The following is a 21,138-nucleotide window of genomic DNA, read 5'->3' as shown; positions in this document are numbered from 1 at the left end:
TTTTAATATAAATTTTATACGTGTTTCTACAGACAAAAATGTTCTCCTACTAAAATCTAACTTCATATTTTAATAAGGTATGGAGAAGTGAGAACTTATGTGTAACTACATATAATATATCTATGAAATAAATGAAAATAATGAATAAATAAAGAGACAAGAGTTTTTATGTGCTGGACTGAGGATGATGGAAAATGGAGAATGGATATTCATTAAGACGTACCTATATGAATAGTATTCGAAAAGACTACTCGTGAAAAAACTTTTCGTAAAATTTATTGAATCTATCAAATATACATAAAATACATTTTTCGCGTCCTGTTATAATGCCACGAAAGTCCATTGTTTTAATAATATCCGCTCATTCAGTTGTTGTTTTATATAAAAGTATATATTTTATATTGCAACATTTTGTTTTACATTTTAATAAAAATGGTAACACTACTCGTAATACGTCATTATTATCACAGAGTAGTGAATACATATAGACCCAGCTACGTCGATTTATAGAAATCGATTTTTGTTATATCGATACAAAAATCAAAATAGATAAATGAAATAAATATTCCACCGAGAAGCTATTTAAATACCTAATTTATCAAATGTCTCATAAAATAATAAACCTAATATCTAAATTATAATATAAAAAAGAGCACACGTGTCAGAAGAGAAACATTTTTAGCAAAATTCAAAGATACCAAAATCGTTGCCTTACTCAATGACGTGACGTTATAGCCATAACGCGACCTTGAAATTTTACTCTCAACGCGCTTAGAGAAGTTTCACTTCAAAAAGGGCTTTCATGACTTATTAAGATTTAAATTTTAAAACATCGATTATTACACAGAAATTTTTTGACGAGAACTACAATCGAGTGGAGCCATACCTCTATTCGATAAGTACTCTGTGACCTGTGTCTATTTTAAATTTTTTATCGTAGATGGGATGGCGTGATTTTTAGCGTTAAATTTTAATTTTATTTACTGTTTTACACCGGTAAAAATTTTAGTTTTTCCCGAATATTTTTCTGAAAATAGTTAGATATCATGTGTTTGAACAAACTACTAAAAAGAGTGTAATTTAGTTTATTTATGGTTGTGATAAAAAAGTGAAAATGTTTAATTACAAATATTTAACTCGGGATCATCTCGAGGGTTTCGACAATTATAAGGTACGTAAATTTATTTGAACTATTTAAATTTTGTTATTTATTACACTGAAAAGTACTTCTATAAACAAACAATAACCTATTTGACGCGATCGATTTGCGCAACATTGCATAGAAAATTGATCGTAGAATGCGACATGCGTTCTTAATTTAAATAAAACTTTTCTTTTTCTCTCTCATTTTTTTTAAGAAATTTTCCACAGATTACAGAACATTTTTGCTTTCTGTTTTCAAAATCAATTATTCAATAGGTATATTTTTCGGCATTTTTCGCTCTATATTAAATTAATTTCATTAATTATTCGAAAAATTTAACATAAACAAAACATTTTGAAGTTTTTTTGGATGTAATATCACTTGTAGTTACATACTTGTGGAATTAATTTTTTTTCAATATAATAGAGTAATTTCATTTTCAATTCAATTAAATAAGTTCATTTTCAATTCAATTGTTTCATTAATAGAAGAATTAGAATATTCAAATAATTTTTGCAGTTTAGCTATATTTTATTATCTATAGGTCTACCAGAATCTGATGGCATTTTTATATTTATAAAATAAAAGATTTTCATGTGGCAACTTTATTTGACAACTATCAAATTGGTCGTCAAATTATTTGTTTTCTTCGCAGTTGATGAATAATTTTTAGGATTTTGTCTAAAAAATCTTCTAACATGTCGAAAAAGCGGCTGAGATCACAAGCAAGAGGTGTTGTTTACAATGTGTATAGAAAAATATTCGATGAAGAAGGGTCAGAAACATAACAATTTTCAATTTTGAAGATTTTATTGGTAATTTTGACTTACCCGTTTTGATACTTTTAATTAAAAATATTATAAGTAGGTAACTATAATATTTTTTGTTGATTACAATATAATTTTATGAAAACTTATTACAGGAGTTTCCAATACGGCTATTCGTCAAGTCATAAGCTGTCCAAGTCAACTTTATAATGTGTGTATCTGTTAATACTTACGAAAATAAACATAGTTTTATTTTATTTCTGTTTTATTTTATAAAAAATTATAAGCAATCTAGTTTTGATCTCCATTATCATTATATCCATATTTTGACATGGCACATTTAAACAAAATATATAAGTATGTGTAAATAATAATATGTCTAATATACATATAAAACTAATATGTATATTATACATGTAAGTAGGTAAGTACATACATAATATTAGTGGATATCTCATTATTAAGTACAGTATTGTCCACTTATGTAATGTGAATTGAGGCCAAAATAAAAAATAAGAAGTATCAAGATCGTTCAGTCCATTTTCCCTAGGGTTGCAAACTCAAAATTTTGATTTCCCTAATTGCCATCAGATTCTGGTTTACCTATACCTATGTTATTGTATAAAACCCAACTTTCCATGATATGAAATGAAATTCTATGGTATAATTTTTGTATCTGGAGATAGTTAGGAGACAAACAGGCTTTTTTTAACGCAGTGTAACATCTCATTCCCATTACAATTCCTTTTGACCATGGAGTGAAGCTGCGGCTGTAAAGCTAGTTATAGAGTAACTATTGCTCTTTTAAACAGGAAATACTGCACCAATTTCATTTAAATTTGTTCTGTGGATAGATCATGTCATAAAAAAGTATGTATGCCGAGCAAACATGTCAGAAGTGAAATTGCTTTTGCAAGATTCAAAGATACCAAAAACATCGTATTACTCCATAATGTGATTGTATTGCCATGAAATTTAACTCTCAACACGCCTAAAGGAGTTTCACTTCAAAAATTAGAATGTAAATGTTTATATAACACTTAAAATATTTGTTTTCAGTATATGTCGAAAGACACAAGCCCTCTGAGTGTATATGTGATGCACCCGTTTTGGAATAAAGTTGTTGAGGTAAGAAAACATTATATTCTTTGATATACCCCATTTATATAAGAAAACTTGCTGTGGCTTTGCCCACATTGACCTGAAAAAGTAGCGTTTTTATGTTACTTGTAAAGATGTAGCTTTCTTCTTTTTTAGTTTAATTTTTTAAATAATTGTTGTTTTTGAATTAATTACATACAGAAAAACAAATTTCTTGATAATAATAGCGCAGACTTATGGCCTTTCAAATGTATAAATCTTTTGATAATATAAGTGTATGGGGTTGTACTGAAGATTTTATATTATAGTCTGTCCACTATAAGAATTGCCTTTTGACAGCTCGACGGGTGATACCAGAAGTGATGTCCAAAAGATTATCGATTGTGATACCATTCCAATTATAAATTCAAAATATTATCATAAATCGAATCAGGTACGCAAATAATAATTAAAACGTAAACCTACTAATAAGATATGTAATAATAAGACCACATATCTATGAATTTTATGTTAAAACTAAACTAAACTAATATTTTATTATTTATTGGTTTCTATCATACAATTTGGTTGTCTTTATGTTAGAGTTTTTCTGTATCGGATATATTTTACATAGTATTTCTATCGATTATTACAATCTATCGACCCATCATTGAATAATTCTGTGTAGACATCACTAAGTGGGCGGGGCCGGTCCATGAAGTACAATAATTATTTGTATGACATTTTAACATAGACATTACAATTCTTCATAGGCGTGAAGCTGTCAAAAAGCAAATAATATAATGGACAGAGTATAGTAACATCGCTACAAGAAACAAAAATGGAATATTACCCCAAAAAAATTGTTTGCGATGTACACCTTATTGATAATTTCCTTATCTTATAAATGTCAATGAATCACTACAAATATGTTGAATAAATAATTGTGATAAAGATCATTAAATCACATTCTAACCAAAGCCATCATAATCCTAAAGATACATTTAATCTTTAGTACTGAATTAATTAGAAGTGTCCTAATATCTATGTTATAATAGATTCTTAGATAAGACAAAAGACATAATTACCATAATTATGTGTGATTTTTAGACACTGTTTACACTTTACGCAGTAATCATTGGCCTTGAATATTATAAGAAATGTCGATTTTATTTCTGCCAGTGGAAAAAATGTTAGTGGAAGTGATTATGTAATCTATACCTATAATAATATAAAACTTCTTTCACTGTTGGATTAGTATGTGATCCCTGTGTTATATATTTATATAGTCGACTATATAAATACCATGGGCAAAGCTGGGCTAGCCTACTAGTCAAATAATATTCCTTCACAAGACACTCACCCCTACCTGTACTATTAACTATTCTGTGCCCCTGCTAAAGCCATGGTATATTCTAACTAGGTGGTAGGGTTTTAAAAAGCCCTTGTTTTAATCAAGCTTCAACTTTTAAACTTTAATTAGTATTAATTATGTAGCATTATTACAGAATATGCAGAGATAATTTTTATTGATTAAAGTTACAGTCAAAATTATTGTTTACTACCCACATTTATTATTCTAGTAAAAGTGTTTTTTTTTTTTTTTAATAGGGATGTGTGAAATGAAATACTGAATCCAAACCTTCCAATTTCACCGCTTTTCGAGGAAATAATTAAACAATGGAGACAATCGCTTTAAAAACGTAATACTACTTATATCCTATCTCTCAGATAACAGTGAAGACAAGACAGATAAAAAAACATTTCCTGAAAAATAAATTTAACAACTAATCACGAAATTGGTTGACCTATATTCCCAAGTCAATATTTTGCCAACGTTTATCACATTTAAATGTATATGTATGTATATATTACTCGCGAATGATAAGATAATTAAACTTAAATAACTTTAACCTGTGACAAACAAGTGATTCGGATACGTTAAATTTTTTACATAACCCGTTTTTTGTACAGTGTTTAGTTGTTGGCCTTCTGTCGTGAATAGTTCGATCAACTAAAATTACATATGAGTACAATTTGACTTTGCCGATATTCAAATAATATAAAACAGAGCCTCGTCTGTCCGCCTATTCGCGATAAACTGAAAAATTTCTGTGACGATTTTCATTCTGTTTTCACCAATGGATAGCGTAGTCGATGCTGCGAGGACGATTAATTTATTAAGTAGCATTTTAGGGCCAATCATTAAAGCGGCTCGACGGAACACAGTGGGGTTTTAGACGGTAAGAATCCGACATAACCCACGGCTCCTTCCCCGGGGGCCATGGGTATCTTTGGAAGATTTCCCCACTTAAATAAAAGGGTGGTTTCTTACCCGTTCTTCTATCTAGAAACAGTTTTCTAGGATATTAAATGATTTTAACGATTTTAAGAAAACCCATATGAAAGAAAAAGAGAGATCCCGCGATCTTAACTAGGTACGTCACTTTGGAAAATTCGGAAATTTTAAACAACATTTCCCCCGTAGAGTAAGTGTAAGTACAATAGGCAATTTGCGAAATAATTACAATAAGTAGCATAAAAAGAACAATTACAAGCAATTTTATAATATAGGAAATAGTAATAACAGTTTATAAGAATATTTATAACGATCGCGTGTTAAAACGACATCTATTGCATTATATTTAATCACTATCTTGGGGCATGAAATCATGTATCGTATTTTTAACTAGCTGAAGCACACGGCTTCGTTCGAAACTAATGCCCATATAAAACTTCTATTAATGTGCAAGTATTTCAGAACATACGATATGTTAAAAAATTGCAAACAATTCAAAATATTTATTGTATCTCTAGGTCAAAGTTTATCCAGATATTCGCTCTTGTTCGAGTTAGAAATATAAAGATAGATTATCATTTATTATAAACAATCAAAATGTATTATTAACTTGATTAATATAGTAATCTTTATAATACTCTTATTATTACGAGGCCACCAGTCATACTATCATACTAGTATTTATGGACGGTGGTGACCACTTAACAACAGGTAGCCCGCCCTTTGCCTGCTTTGCCAAAAAAAGACGTGTGGCACTCGGGGACTGCCGCGGTAAAGCTATTGCATAGCATGCCTTCAAGCCACACCTCCGTGTCCGTCGGAGTGGGGAGCGTGAGTTATTTTCGTTACGGAATTTCTCGATTCGGTCCCCGCGCTCAAGGCCCGCACTAGAAGCTATGCAATAGCTTAAAAACTAAGCTTCTTAGATTCAGTCCACAGATAACATAAATAAATTCATTAACGAATTTTCTCGAAAAACATGTTTCAATATACTGTGTTATATTTAACTAAGAATGGTGCACTGCAGTTTCTATAGTCTGCTGTCTGGTTCCCATAGCTTATCTTGGTTTTATTATGCCCATATAGCGTAGTCTGTGAATTTCAAATGTATATAACAATCAGTAATTACAATGCTATGTAATTTAATATTTAATGAGTGTGCACTATTTGCGATAAAATTACGATTACTTACAATAATTAGGTACAAATGTTAAAAAAACGTATTTTTTTTTCGTTTTATCTGTCATTGATACGTTTATCGTTTGATACTCGTTTGTAGAGTAAATTAAAACTTCGTCATGTGAAACAATATCCAAAATCTGATGCAAAATAAGAGGTACTAACACGCATGTATATTATCAATATAGGGCTGCCCACACTGCTTATAGTAGTAGTAGAAAAGATACTTGTACAATACTGAAGCTTTACGTATAGTTAAGCATAGTTAAAAGCATTTAAAAATAAGACTACATTCAAGGTGTGAAATTTTTACTTTAAATAATATTTTATGTACATGCAAATAAATTATTGTCTTAACTGTTGTTGTGCCTTGTCAAAACATCACTTATTTTATTCTCATTGTTAAAAAGTATTTTACAATCAACTACATAACGAATTCCTACGTTTAGAACAAAGTCGTCAACCATAGTTCATTACGTAACTACTGCTACTCTAACCGGAAAAATGTAATTTAATGAATACAGTAAATGTTAGGTATTAGGGTTGTAACGGAGGCCTACTTAGCGGAGGCGGAGGCGGATGCGGAGGTGAAGAGGTTCGCCTCCGCGGATGCGGAGGTTAACGGAGGCGGAGGCGGAGGTGAAATTTGTTGGGAAAATATAAATAAATTTATGATTAATAGAGTCAGCAACATTTATTTATAGTATATGTATATAATGTGTACTATATATAATACATACATGTTCATGATTCATCTTAGTAATCAAAATTGACAAGAGGCAAATTATATTTTACGAACAAAAGCTTTGCGGCTTTTTCGCCTTCTAAGCGGTTTCTCAAGGGTTCGTAAATTAAACCAGCAGCACTAAATAACTGTTCGCTTGGCACTGAACTTGGTGGCGCCGATAAGTAAATGCGAACTAAACATTCAGAGCAAAAACTTTACCTTTAATGTTATATGATTCACACTCCCACCACCCGCTTGGCCGTGTTCCCGCGGCTTAAGCAAACTCTCGACCATTTCACTTGAAAACACGCAACCGAGCGGCCGCGTCGCTCCTTGCGCGTTGTTTTTGATCGTAAATGAACTTCCGATATGACTCCGCATAAATTTTGCGGAGGCGGAGGCTAAATTCTTTGCGGAAGTTCCGCAGTAACGGAGGCGGAGGCGGAGTTCCGTTACAACCCTATTAGGTATTACTATTTAACCTTTCATATAATATCAATGAAACTTGTCACACACGTGAGTTCCTATCATAAATTAGAAAAGACCTCTGGCTAGAGTATATAAAACTAATCAACTACTGACTTGTAAACGCTATCAATGGTTCAGATAAGTTCTAACATGTCACAGACTTCAGTGTAAACTGTAAACGAAAATGTGTTTTATACTTGTATAAATACTTGTTGGCTACAAAGTGTGAACGAAAGCATGTTTGAGACAGTCTCAATACATGTATAAAACAAATAATTATGTTTTGAAAAGTATTCTACAAGTTTTGTATCATACTAGTATTTAACTTGTTTCTTGGTGAAAACGAGGGGTAAGGAAATCATTAAAAATTATGTTAAATTGGGACTTAAGACTTCACTTTATAATTGGTCCTTCGAGACCTTTTACTATCTAGCTTGCATCATTGTGGACTGTGTGTGAATGCACCATGCAGATGCTACATTGTAAGCCAATTCATCTTGGTCATTGTTATACGACTACAGAGCGTGCTTTTATCATCTGTAGCATAGAAGAACGTCTTCAAAGGCTAGAATCTCCGATCTGCCTATTCGACTTGGCCCAAGAAATGTTATTAAGAAGTTGTTCGAATGTTGAATGTCGAAATATTCTTGATTACCTACGTGATCCTTAATAGGGATCATGTACATGAACTATTATACAACAAATATATTTTGTTGTCGTTGATTTTTCAATTTATATGCACAGTACAGTACCTTTGTAATCTATTCTAATCGGTGAAGGAAAACATCGTGAGTACGTACGACGTAAGACTTGCCGACCCGCACTTGGCCAGTGTGATAGATAGGCCTAAGCCTTCATAGGAGGCCTGTGACCCGCACTGCGCAGTCAAAACAAATATGGCCTGATCATGATAATAACATTATCTTTAAAACGTATCATTACGCAATAAAATTCTGAAAATATATCAAACAACAGTGCTTATATAAAATGAACAATTATAGAACAATATACAAACGATATTATGATCTTGTTAAGGAATCCATATATACTCGTATTACTTAGCTGGAAATAGTATAAACACGTCCTAAGTATAAATAATAAATAAGTTATTGACTAAGGTCAACAGACAACCAGTCGTAAATTAATATAATTTTGTTCAAACGGCCATCTACCTGGGAGGCTGCACTGGGACCAAATATCTATACTAATATTATAAAGAAGAAAGGTTTGTATGTATGTATGTATGGTTTTCACGCATAAACTACTGGACTGATTTTGATGAAATTTGGCACAGATTATCTTTAGACCCTGAAAAAGAACATAGGCTACCTTTTATTGCGAAATATGTACCAGGGGGCACGGGCGAAGCCGGGGCGGACCGCTAGTTATTCATAAAAAAAATGTTTTATACTTTAAGTGCATGTATGTACTTTCCTATAAAAATTATATTCTGGCGTTTTCGTGAAACGTAATTTAAAACTAAAATTTCTTCAATTAGTAGTAATCGTGATTTGTATCCTAAGTCCTTAGTTAGATACATACTTCCGCATTGCATTTAAATTACAAATGAATATTGAATACACACTTGCTTAGCCTTCGTAAGAAATAAACTATTCTTAAAACACTCGTGTTTTATTCCATAGTAAACAAATGTGACGGTATTGCCATGACGCGACCTTGACGTGATTTCCTCTCAACGCGCCTAAAGAAGTTTCACTTTAAAAATACTTGTTTCACCCCATAACACGGCTAGTTCTTATATGTATACAGTTCTTATGAAATACATAGTTACATACATAATAATTCTAATATATTAAATAGTTCTAAATCTTTCCATTTCAGCTAGTACCAAGATGGGTAGCTCCAAACGTCCTAACCTTCGCGGGGTTTCTCCTAACAGTCCTCGACTTTATCCTACTCTCCTACTACGACTATGACTACACAGCGGCGAGTGCCAGAGTCAATGGTACCTCGACTGAACCGTTAAATGGTCATACAGAGGTGATTCCACAGTCGCTGTGGTATTTGCTGGCTGTGTTCCTGTTTTTAGCTTATACTTTGGGTAAGTTGTACTTTAAATATATTACGTGTGTAAGGATAAAAAATTGTATGTAGTTATTGAAAATGTAATAATTCCAATGTGAAAGATGTTTCACTTAAAAATTGTTCATTGTATAGCTGCTGTTGTATACACTTATTTAAATCCCAAATTGTGGATACCCCATTTGATAGATTTTGAATGCATAATTCGGCACCAAAGTTTGTATTTTTGTATTTACTTTGGAATATCCAGAGTCACTCTTAGACACCAATTAATAAAGATGACAAAACCTCTCAATTTATAATGCCATAACCTCTCAATTTAAAATGCCATAACCTCTCAATTTAAAATGCCATAACCTCTCAATTTAAAATGCCATAACCTCTCAATTTAAAATGCCATAACCTCTCAATTTAAAATACCATAACCTCTCAATTTAAAATGCCATAACCTCTCAATTTAAAATACCATAACCTCTCAATTTAAAATGCCATATCAAATACGCTATTTTTTTTTCCCTAACTGAAAAAAAAAATTGCATCCGAATTCATCGCATCCGCATTTCATCTACTACATCTTATCACTATTATCAAATTAAAATAATTATACATTTCCAGATGGTATAGACGGCAAGCAAGCCCGCCGTACACAGACCTCAGGTCCTTTAGGTGAACTATTCGACCATGGTCTAGATTCGTATTCAGTATTCTTCATACCGGCTTGCCTTTATTCCATATTTGGCCGGTTGGATTTCTCTATTCCGCCTATAAGGTATGTTTATAATTATTACAAGCAAAATAAACAATTACACTCACAGTCCCGTGAAAAAATGTCCTAACCAAAACTATAAGGCACATTCTTCATAATTTTCACACAATAGAGTTTGAACATCACTGCCACGAAATAAAGTAGTAATTTCAATGAATGCTTTGAGCTAAAATCACAATCACGGTCAAAATGTCCGAACCAAAAGACTGCCTATGTGTGCATACTGCATTAGGCAGAGTTTTTTAATGAGTGATACAAAACAGTTTGAACATTACTGCCCTGAAATAAGGTGTTGATTTCAATGAATATTTTATTCAACGCTGCTTGGACATTTTGTTATGACCTTTCGATGGAGGATGGTTATGACGTCATAATTATGGCGATCCTATTCTTACATTAAATTTTCAGAAATAAATTAATTTCAATTTCGATTACTATATATTAGTTAATTGAAATAGTACACGGTTCTTTTGTTTGTACAATATTACATTTTATATTTAATTTTTCAGAATGTATTACATAATGTGGAATTTACTCCTCAACTTCTATTTAAGTCATTGGGAGAAATATAATACAGGCGTGCTGTTTCTACCGTGGGGGTACGATTTCAGTATGTGGGTGAGTATAAAAATTCTGATCTTTATAGTATATTTTTGTAATATTTTTAACATTTCAGTAAGTTTATTAAATACTAGCTTTCCGCCTGCGGCTTCGCCCGCGTTTTCAAAGAAAAACCCGCATAGTTCCCGTTCCCGTGGGATTTCCGGGATAAAACCTAGCCTATGTTACTCGTGGATAATTTAGCTTTCGAATGGTGAAAGAATTTTTAAAATCGGTCCAGTAGTTTATGAGCCTATTCATTACAATCAAACAAACAAACAAACAAAGTTTTCCTCTTTATAATATTAGTGTAGAAAATATGGTAATAAAAATTGTCATTTTTATTGTTATCATAATATTGACATTCAGTATCATAGTGGTATCATAAGTATTTATTGAGTTTATTTTTACTTGTTTTTTATCTTTAGCATCCTACTAATATTATAAATGCGAAAGTTTGTGAGGATATGTGTGTGTTTGTTACTCTTTCACTTTCTTTATTACTTTTTCACGAAAAAGCACTAACGTCGCATACACATATGGTATCAATGGCACTTCTCTGCAGAGACTGAACCAAGTTAAAGATCTGGGCATTGTTTTTGATGCTAAGTTAACTTTCGTTCCTCATATAGAGTACATTACCTCCCGAGCATATAAAATGCTAGGATTTTTAATTAGAAATATAAAAGTATTTCGGGATAATAACTTAAAAATTTCGCTATACAACTCATTAGTACGAAGCATTTTGGAATACGGATCGGTGGTTTGGAGACCTCACTATGCGACACACATGTTAAGAATAGAACGAATTCAAAAAAGATTTATTTGGCATTTAATTTATTCAAACGGACTGTCAAGAAATAGTTTGCGTTCCTACACTAATAGACTGGCATTTTTCAAAATGACTTCTTTAGAGGAACGGCAAATTTTAATCGATCTTATTTTTGCATTAAAATTGTTAAATAATAAAATTGACTGCCCTCAACTTTTGAATAAAGTAAATTTTCGTGTCCCTAGTAGGTATCCCCGAAAGCAAATTGAGCCACTTGTTCCACCAGTCCGTAGGTGTAAGTTCGGAGCCAACTCTCCTATTCCAAGACTGTGCAAGATGGTAAATAAATATGGTGATATCATCGATATTAATAATACATCTCTCCGAACTGTTCGTAAATTGTTTGTATGTAAGCTTAATGGATAGCATGTAGTCATAGTTATTAAAAATTATATTATTTTCTTAGCCTTATGTTCTAACACCAAAATAGAAGAATCAATTTATTATAGTTATGTGTTAGTAATTAGACGCAACTATTTATTGTCTTATATTATTTTATAATTTAATGTTGTTTTTTCTCTTCTCGCTGTAGAGTTTACAATTAAAATTGTCAGTTTGTGTAATTTATATTTGCATGTTGTGAATACCTATAATTGTTTGTTACATTTAGAATAAGTCTGTAATACAATAAGTCTGTAATTAATAATTAATGAAACAATGTAAACAAACGTTGGTATTTCTAATAAATAAATAAATAAAATAAAATACTACTGAACCGACATGAAATTTAGCACACATATAGAGGGTAACTTGGATTAACACATAGGATAGGTTTCATCCCGGAAATCCCACGGGAACTATGCGGGTTTTTATTTCAAAACGCGGGCGAAGCCGCGTGCGAAAGGCTAGTAGTTAATATATTATTTGTATTAACTGAGATTTGTAACTTTCAGGCATCCACCTTTTTCTTCATGTGGACGGGTGTAAAAGGAACAGCATATTACAAAAAGTACATATTTGGCAGTTACACACTTGCCAATGCTTTCGAATGGGTCATATATGGTACAGGGGTTCTCACCAATTTGCCTGTTGCTTTATATAATATTCAACAGTAAGTATTTAATTTTTAAGTGATTATAATTTGTTCGTGAATTCTTTTATGGCTTTATTATTTAAATCTCGAAAAAGTGTCTACTTTTTCAAATTACAATATTTCACTTTTACATATTATATTCTTATAATCTTCTTATAATATGTAAAAGTTAAGTGTTACATGTTTTTATGTCATAATAGGTGTGTTCGCGAATTATTTTTTAGCGTTTCCATGCAAAATTCTGAAGTAGTCCATTTATAAATGAGAAAACTATATTAATTACTCTGAAAATCTGATTAAAATTGGTTCAAATGTTTCTGAGATTATCCTCAACACACATATAGTTTTAAAAACTGTGGTGTCGTGTAGTTTTCGTTTTATTAGTGTTAATAATTGGGAAACATTTGGGTAATGTTTCCTAATTATTAACACTAATTTTTTAAATTTCGTTTTGCAAATTACAAAGTACATAATCTATTTAAAAATTTTTTTCGTGCTTCAATAAACTATCTATAGTATCTATAGTTCAGATATTATAAGATAAAAAAATGTCTGCGTGTACTAGTGTACACACGTAAGAAGTGAAACTTCTTTATGACCTTAAAAATGTCACGAGTATGGCCTAACGCAAAAATGTCACGCGTACGTCGTAACGCAAAAATGTCACGCGTACGGCGTAACGCAAAAATGTTACACTAAATTTTTGTCCAACCCCGATAAAGAAGTTTCACTTCAATAACAATTTAAACTAATTTCCAGATCATACAAGCTCCGAACAGGCAAGATGCGATCCCCGCTAGAAGCTATACGACCACTATGGTCAATTCTGGGCATTTTTATTGTATCCAGCTTTTGGGTACATAAGACTTCATTGGTCGATAATGACCCTAGAATGGTGTTTTTGTTAATTGGTACCTTGTTTAGTAATGTTGCTGTAAGTATTATTATATTTTTTCAAAATTTCACATACCTAAGTTTTTTTATAGCAAGATTCTGAATCGAAAATTGATTGTGAGAGCTTATGTCACATGTAGAAAATGTTTAAGCAGCATTTAAGTATTGTCTGAGACATTCTTAATGTTATACTCAATTTAGAAACTAGCTGTTATTCATGTAATGGGCCCTCTTCACAATGGGCAGCGTCGGGCGAGTTGAGGCAATCATGATAGTGTAGAGGGCCTAAATTTCTACGATCGGCCATCATTGTACATGTTTATTCATAATCGCCGTAATGGCGGCAAATATCGACGATCATTTGTTGGGCCATCGCTGTCGATTGTGAAGAGGGTCCATAAACTCGATCTTATTAAAATTACATTAGCTGGTTAACTCCATTTGATTTAGGGCCGATTTTTCAATGATTAGATAAAACTTATTCGTCGAATAATGTATAAAAAAAGGTATAATTTTAAAAACGTATTCTAATTGCCCGTATTTGACAGTTTACGTGACATTTTAATATTATCGTGTAATACTTTATTGGACGGATACGATTTATCCAAGCATTGAAAAATCGGCCCTTATAATTTACGTTTATTTCAGTGTCGACTGATAGTCAGCCAAATGAGCAACCAGCGCTGCGACTCCACCAACTGGCTGATATACCCGCTGATTCTCAGCGCTGTGACCTCGCTTACATTCCCGAGATATGAACCCACTGTCTTTTATACTGTGACGTCATTTGTGGTGGCTGCCCATGTGCATTATGGCGCTTGTGTGGTGAGTTTTATGAGAAAAATCATTAAATGCTTATTGTATTTTCAATACATATAAGAAAAAACTGACTGATATTTAAGGGAAATCTGGAATGATTTTAAAAACCGCTCTTGATGTATGATTTGTAGATGTTAACTGATGTTGATTATCAGCTTACGTGAATATTTTGGCCTACCCATACGAGTACATTAAAAGCTTGTATAAAATACAATAATAAATATTATTTTTAAAGCTACTTAAATCTATCATACATCCTTCCGCACACAAAAATGACCCGATAAAACTAGCTAATGACACACACAACAACACACTAAATTCACTCAATCACTATTTCACGACAGTTGGCAAAAATCTCTCTAACACAATCTTAAACAGGCTCTCTGCAACAGAACAAACACTCACAAATAATCACTCACTGGCCACCCCGTCGATAAACTCTTTTTTCTTCCTCCCTACTGATGAATCCGAAGTCGACAAGTATCTCTCACAGATTAAAACTGATAGCTCGCCTGGACCTGACGGCATTACGGCACGTTTATTGAAAAAAATAAGGCCTTTTATTGCTAAACCTCTTTCCCACATATTTAACCTGAGTTTAAGTTCAGGCTCATTCCCTGATTGCTGGAAAATTGCAGCCGTAACCCCCATTCATAAAGGGGGGCCAGTCGACATCCCTGAAAACTTCAGACCCATCGCGCTATTAAACATCCTATCGAAACTTCTTGAGAAGATAGTTAACAGAAGACTACTTAACTACCTAGATAAACAAAATCTTATTAGTGACAGGCAATTCGGATTCAGAAAGGGTAAATCGACGGAAGACGCTGCCATGCTGCTAACTAACTCAGTGGCCTCGCATATACAAAATGGCGAACAAGCTTTGGCGGTATTCATCGACCTAGCCAAAGCGTTCGATACCATATCGCCGAGTCTGCTCATAAAAAAGTTAGAATCAGTCGGAATAAGGGGCCTTGCGCTTGACTGGTTCTCTAGCTATTTGACTAACCGCAAACAATATGTAAAAATAGACGGGATAGCGAGTGAGGTCTTACCAATTAAATTTGGCGTACCGCAGGGCAGCATACTCGGTCCCACCTTATTTACCCTGTACATAAACGAAATAGTAAACTTACCTCTAAATAGTGCTCAAATAATATCCTACGCAGACGACACAGCCATTATATTCCATTCTAATGGATGGGATGAGGTGTACAAACTCGCAGAATCTGGACTCCAAACTTTAGCTAAAGCTCTTGATAGAAATCTCCTAACTTTAAATATAAAAAAAACTAAATTAATTGCTTTTTCCAAAACACAGGCATCGAAACCAAATCAAAATCTCCAAGTTAAATTTCATACGTGCAATAATCCTGAATTAAACAACTGCGACCAAAACTGTACTATAGTGGAACGTGTAAAAACTATAAGATATCTCGGAATCATACTGGACGAAAACTTATCATTCAAATCTCACATTGAAACATTGTCTTCGCGAACTAGAAAACTCATTTATGTAATGAAAAAACTGCGAGATTGTACTCCTCTTCCAATTCTCACCTCCTTATTTCACGCTCTGTCAATCTATTCTGCAATATGGCATATCTGTTTGGGGGGGTGCAGGAATAACTAACTTCATCACTGTGGAGAGAGCGCAAAGAGCCGTCATAAAGGTGATGCTGAGAAAACCCTTCCGCTTCCCAACAGCTGAGCTGTATAGCGAGCTTGCAGTCCTAAGGGTCAGGCAGCTCTTCGTTCTCAAGGCTGTGTTAACTACTCACAGAACCTTAAAAATAAGAAAGGACTTTAAAAAACTCACCTCAAGGCGTACATTCTCACTGCCATGTCCTCGTGCATCCTCCCTTTTAGCTAAACGATGTCCAAAATTTTTGTTTCCTCGGATATACAATAATGTCAACAAACATTGTAACATAACACTACTATCGAACTACACATGCAAGAAGGTCATAAAGAAATGGTTACATACGCTGTCTTTTGAAGAAACCGAACAATTACTTAAAGGACCACTGAGCTGACACACACTATAACAATATGCCTTCACTCACAAACAATGACACACACACACAAACACTCACTCACTTACACACACACACGTAAACACACACACACTATCACGAACACGCGTGCTGCAAACCGCAAAATAATGTACTTTGTTTTTCTTTTATTTTTTTATTAATTGTATTAACTTACATTACATTATAGTCTGTCCACTATAAGAATTGCTTTTTGACAGCTCGACGGGTGATACCAGAAGTGATGTTCAAAAGATTATCGATTGTGATACTATTTCAATTATAAATTAAAAATATTATCATAAATCGAATCAGGTACGTAAATAATAATTACAACGTAAACGTACTAATAAGATATGTAATAATAAGACCACATATCTATGCATTGTATGTTAAAACTAAACTAAACTAATATTTTATTATTTATTGGTTTCTATCTTACAATTTGGTTGTCTTTACGTTTAAATTATATAACATAATAGAAGAGTTTTTCTGCATCGGATATATTTTACAGAGTATTTCTATCGATTATTATAATCTATCGACCCATCTTCGAATAATTCTGTGTAGACATCACTAAGTGGGCGGGACCTGTCCATGAAGAACGATAATTATTTGTATGACATTTTAACATAGACAATACAATCCTTCATAGGCGTGAAGCTGTCAAAAAGCAAATAATATAATGGACAGAGTATAGATTATTTACCTACTTGTTAACTTTCTACTGTCCATAACATATGTATATAACCAAGAAGCGCAACTCAGGGTCCCAAGACACAAGTATTTCACTTAGTTTGGGACCCACTGTCGTACATTAATTGTAAATCATATAATGGACAAATAAAAAATAAATATATCTAGTTCTTACAAAAAACTGAAGCCAACCTAATTAATCTACAGAAACCATAGATAAAGTTATGTTAACATAGTACATACACATTCAAAAAGCAAAACTGGAATCATTTAAAAGCCCGACTCGTGTACTCGAGCAAGATGTTAGATCTGTTTTATAAGCGTAAGTGAAAGAGCACGACTTATAAACTATTAATAATATTTTTAAAATACCCTATTATTTGTAACCTGTTTTAATTTTCAGGTACGACAAATGTGCGACCACTTCAGAATAAGCTGTTTCCACATAAAACAGCGCGCAGATTGACTCTTAGACGACAATGTGTGCTAGAAACATAACATTAACAATAAATAATCATTCCAATACATTGAAAATCTTAATATGGGAATACTAGCTTTCCGCCTGCGGCTTCGCCCGCGTAGTTCCCGTTCCCGTGGGACTTTCGGGATAAAACCTATCCTATGTGTTAATCCACGTTACCCTCTATATTTGTGCTAAATTTCATTGTAATCGGTTCAGTAGTTTTTACGTGAAAGAGTAACAAACATCCATACATACAAACTTTCGCCTTTATAATAGTAGTAGGATTTAAGTCAGTTACAACTTCTGTATATGTTTTGTTTAGCTTATCTGTCAGTTAAATTACAAATATTGTATGAAAGTATAGAAAAGTGTTAAATATGCTATCAGTAAGTGGTGGTTGTTGGAAAGAGAAACAGATATGCACTATCTCTCTCTGTCTAACATGGATTATGTCGAATTATGATGTTTAAGTGGTAAATAACATGACAATTACTGCTTATAAAATAATTAAATTAGCCTTCGTCATCATCATTTTTTGAGGAATAAGGCTTACTAATTTGACTGACTTTTGCTTAAAATCAATAGAGCAATTAAAAGTAGATTTCCTTAACCCATTGGGCCCCGAACGGCCCGATCGGTCCACGACACAATAGATTTTCTATTGTGTCTGTGATTCCAGGGCCTGAGTTATAAAACACAATATATTTAATCACTCACAAAATAATCCCATATTATGATTTTTAATGTATAATAAAAAAATATCATACTAATTCAATACTTCAGAAGACCACTAAAATATCAATATTCTAAATTTTAATGTTATGTTTATAAAGATAGTGTACACTATTTTCGGTATTATTTTGTAAATTTATGCATCTGTACACGTCTTTATTTCAAGGGTTCATAGCACGCATTGTCTTTATTTAGTACATTTTAATTTTAAGCTAATTATTTTACATGTATATTTTATATTTATTTTACACTTTGACCAAATTGGAACACTTATTTTCACTAATTTAACTTTTTTAAACTACTAAGTTAATTTTATAGTAGTTAAGTTTACTAAAACTTAACTACTATAAGTTACATATGAATATAACTTAGCACTTCAATAATTATTATTATTCTGTTTTAAGTGAAATTATTAAATTATTATTTTCTTATTGTATTTTGTGAACATTCTTTGATAAATCATTTTTCATACTTATTATTTATAGATTGTTTACTAAATACCTCATAACCTTCATAACCAACATAAGTTTCACAGTTTACCTTCAAATTTTCAGATTTAACGTAATTTTAAGAAACGCCTTTTAAACACAAAATATCAATTGATAGATATTGGGGTTCTACATAATTTAAAAAAATTACTTACAATAAATTGTTTAATCTGACAATTTGAAAGCATCTTGAAATCAAGCATTATTGAAAAATACTCACATTATTTTTTATATTTATTATTATTTAACCTTCAATGTGCACTAAAAATATTTAAGCAATGTGTGTGATTATAATATTATGCCATAAATGCTCTTGTATATAAAGGAAGCATAATTGGAAACTATGTATATAAATTTCTCCGAAAAGAATTGACTACTACAAAAGAAAAACAATAAATTATGAGAGAAAAATTCTAAATACTATATTAATAAGCAAGCGTGTGCCGAGCACACGTGTCAGAAGTGAAACTTCTTTGGCAAGATAAGCGCCTTACTCCATGACGTGACGGTATTGCCATGACGCAATTGAAATTTTACTCTCAACGCGCCTAAAGAAGTTTCACTTTAAAGGAACAAAAAACGCAGTATGTAACTTAGATAGCCGTTCTAATTTTAGCATTTAGCATCTAGACTAGCCATTTCGTAGATAGCCTGTTCTAAGAATTTAGCCTCAGTGCTTTTGCACGCATAAGTATTATTCATATTAAATCATTATTTTCGTACAGTTTATAAAACAATTTAGTTATTTTAAGTACAATAAAATAACTCTGTTTAATTCGCAATTAATTCAGCAGGTAATGCGTTAACCAATAACCATAGATACTATAGTATAGCATCCAATTTGCATGACATGTAAATTTGATACATTTCAAATATTCAGAATCTCAAATATTATATTGAGTTAGACCTGTGCAGTTCTAAATAAAAAATAGCTACTCTAACCTACAATCTACTAGTCATACCATCAACCAATGATATTATAAGTAAAAAAAATGAAGAAAGGATTAGCGCTGCAGTGGCACGTAAATGCAAATTACTGTCATCTCAATAAATTAATTAATATAAATAATAAAAAATAACTTATAATAATTGATATAGGCTTGTATCAAAATTGAAAATAGTAGATTTGATCAAACTGCATGTCATGCAAAATGGACAGCACAATCATTAAATATTCCATGTATGTAAGAATATTTTGTAAACTGTTCTTCCTAACATGCCTTCATAGTATAATGTAGGTAGAAGATTGATCACTAATAAGTATGTATGTATATTATTTTTGTTTCTAAACTACAAAAAACGTAAGCAAGTATGATACAGTTAAAAAAATTGTTTGGACGGATTAATAAAAATTATAGTTAAAAAAAAAAACTAAAAAACACACACTTTAATAAGATACTTAAACTCATGAAATTATTGTATTGTAAATACTCAGTGTACAAAGTTTGAATTAAATCTGTCTAACCAACTTCAGAGGAATCGTTTACACATAAACACAGTTGAAGCAAATAAAAGCGTGTTAGGACCGCTTCAAGCAGTTGAGACCGACGGCTTGAAGTTGCGACCGCGCGGTGAACTATGCACATTCATTCACTGCTGTACACTGACTGCTCGAGCAGTTTCGACCGCTTCAAGCCGTCAACTTCGCGGTTTGTAGCGACAGCTCGAGCAGTCAACGACCGACCGCTCGAGCAGTCCGTGTAAGTCGCTCAGCCGTTAACTGGTCGAGCCGCCCGTGTACGGCCGGTCATAGTATTGCTTCATCATGAAGTATTGTACAATTATTGTCTTACACATCAAAATATGCAAATCATGTGTTTTTCACTATACAGAAAAAAATGCATTTTAACACAGATAAGATGTTTTTAGCATGATAAATTGTGTAAAATCTTTTTTTTATAAATAATTCATGTCTTCAATCTACACAACATAACCACTGTATTATACTTGCCTAAAACTGTAATAAAAATATAAAATAGACAGAAAGGTTGTAAATCATGGCATCAATTAAATTAATAATTAAACTATAATAAAAATTATAATCATAAAAAACTGACGGTGCTTTGATATACAAC

General features: G+C 32.3%; 1 protein-coding gene across 1 annotated transcript; it reads left to right on the top strand.

Moving 5' to 3' along the window:
• The first annotated feature begins 936 nt into the window (after positions 1 to 936).
• Positions 937 to 18,885, top strand: LOC149897444 (ethanolaminephosphotransferase 1-like). Its single transcript, XM_090116396.1, has 9 exons — positions 937 to 1,171; positions 2,971 to 3,039; positions 9,507 to 9,726; positions 10,323 to 10,476; positions 10,983 to 11,091; positions 12,799 to 12,956; positions 13,698 to 13,872; positions 14,481 to 14,657; positions 17,784 to 18,885. Exons 1-9 carry the CDS (start codon positions 1,115 to 1,117, stop codon positions 17,844 to 17,846), a joined length of 1,182 nt encoding a protein of 393 aa, XP_089972522.1. The 5' UTR covers positions 937 to 1,114; the 3' UTR covers positions 17,847 to 18,885.
• The last annotated feature ends 2,253 nt before the right edge of the window (positions 18,886 to 21,138 follow it).

This window comes from Colias eurytheme, chromosome 25, assembly GCF_061535395.1.
Source record: "Colias eurytheme isolate Ceu_HAF_F1 chromosome 25, ilColEury1 Martin Lab GWU primary, whole genome shotgun sequence".
Lineage (NCBI taxonomy): Eukaryota > Metazoa > Arthropoda > Insecta > Lepidoptera > Pieridae > Colias > Colias eurytheme.
Note: the sequence above shows the minus strand (reverse complement) of the source record. Positions and strands in the feature narration are given on the sequence as shown.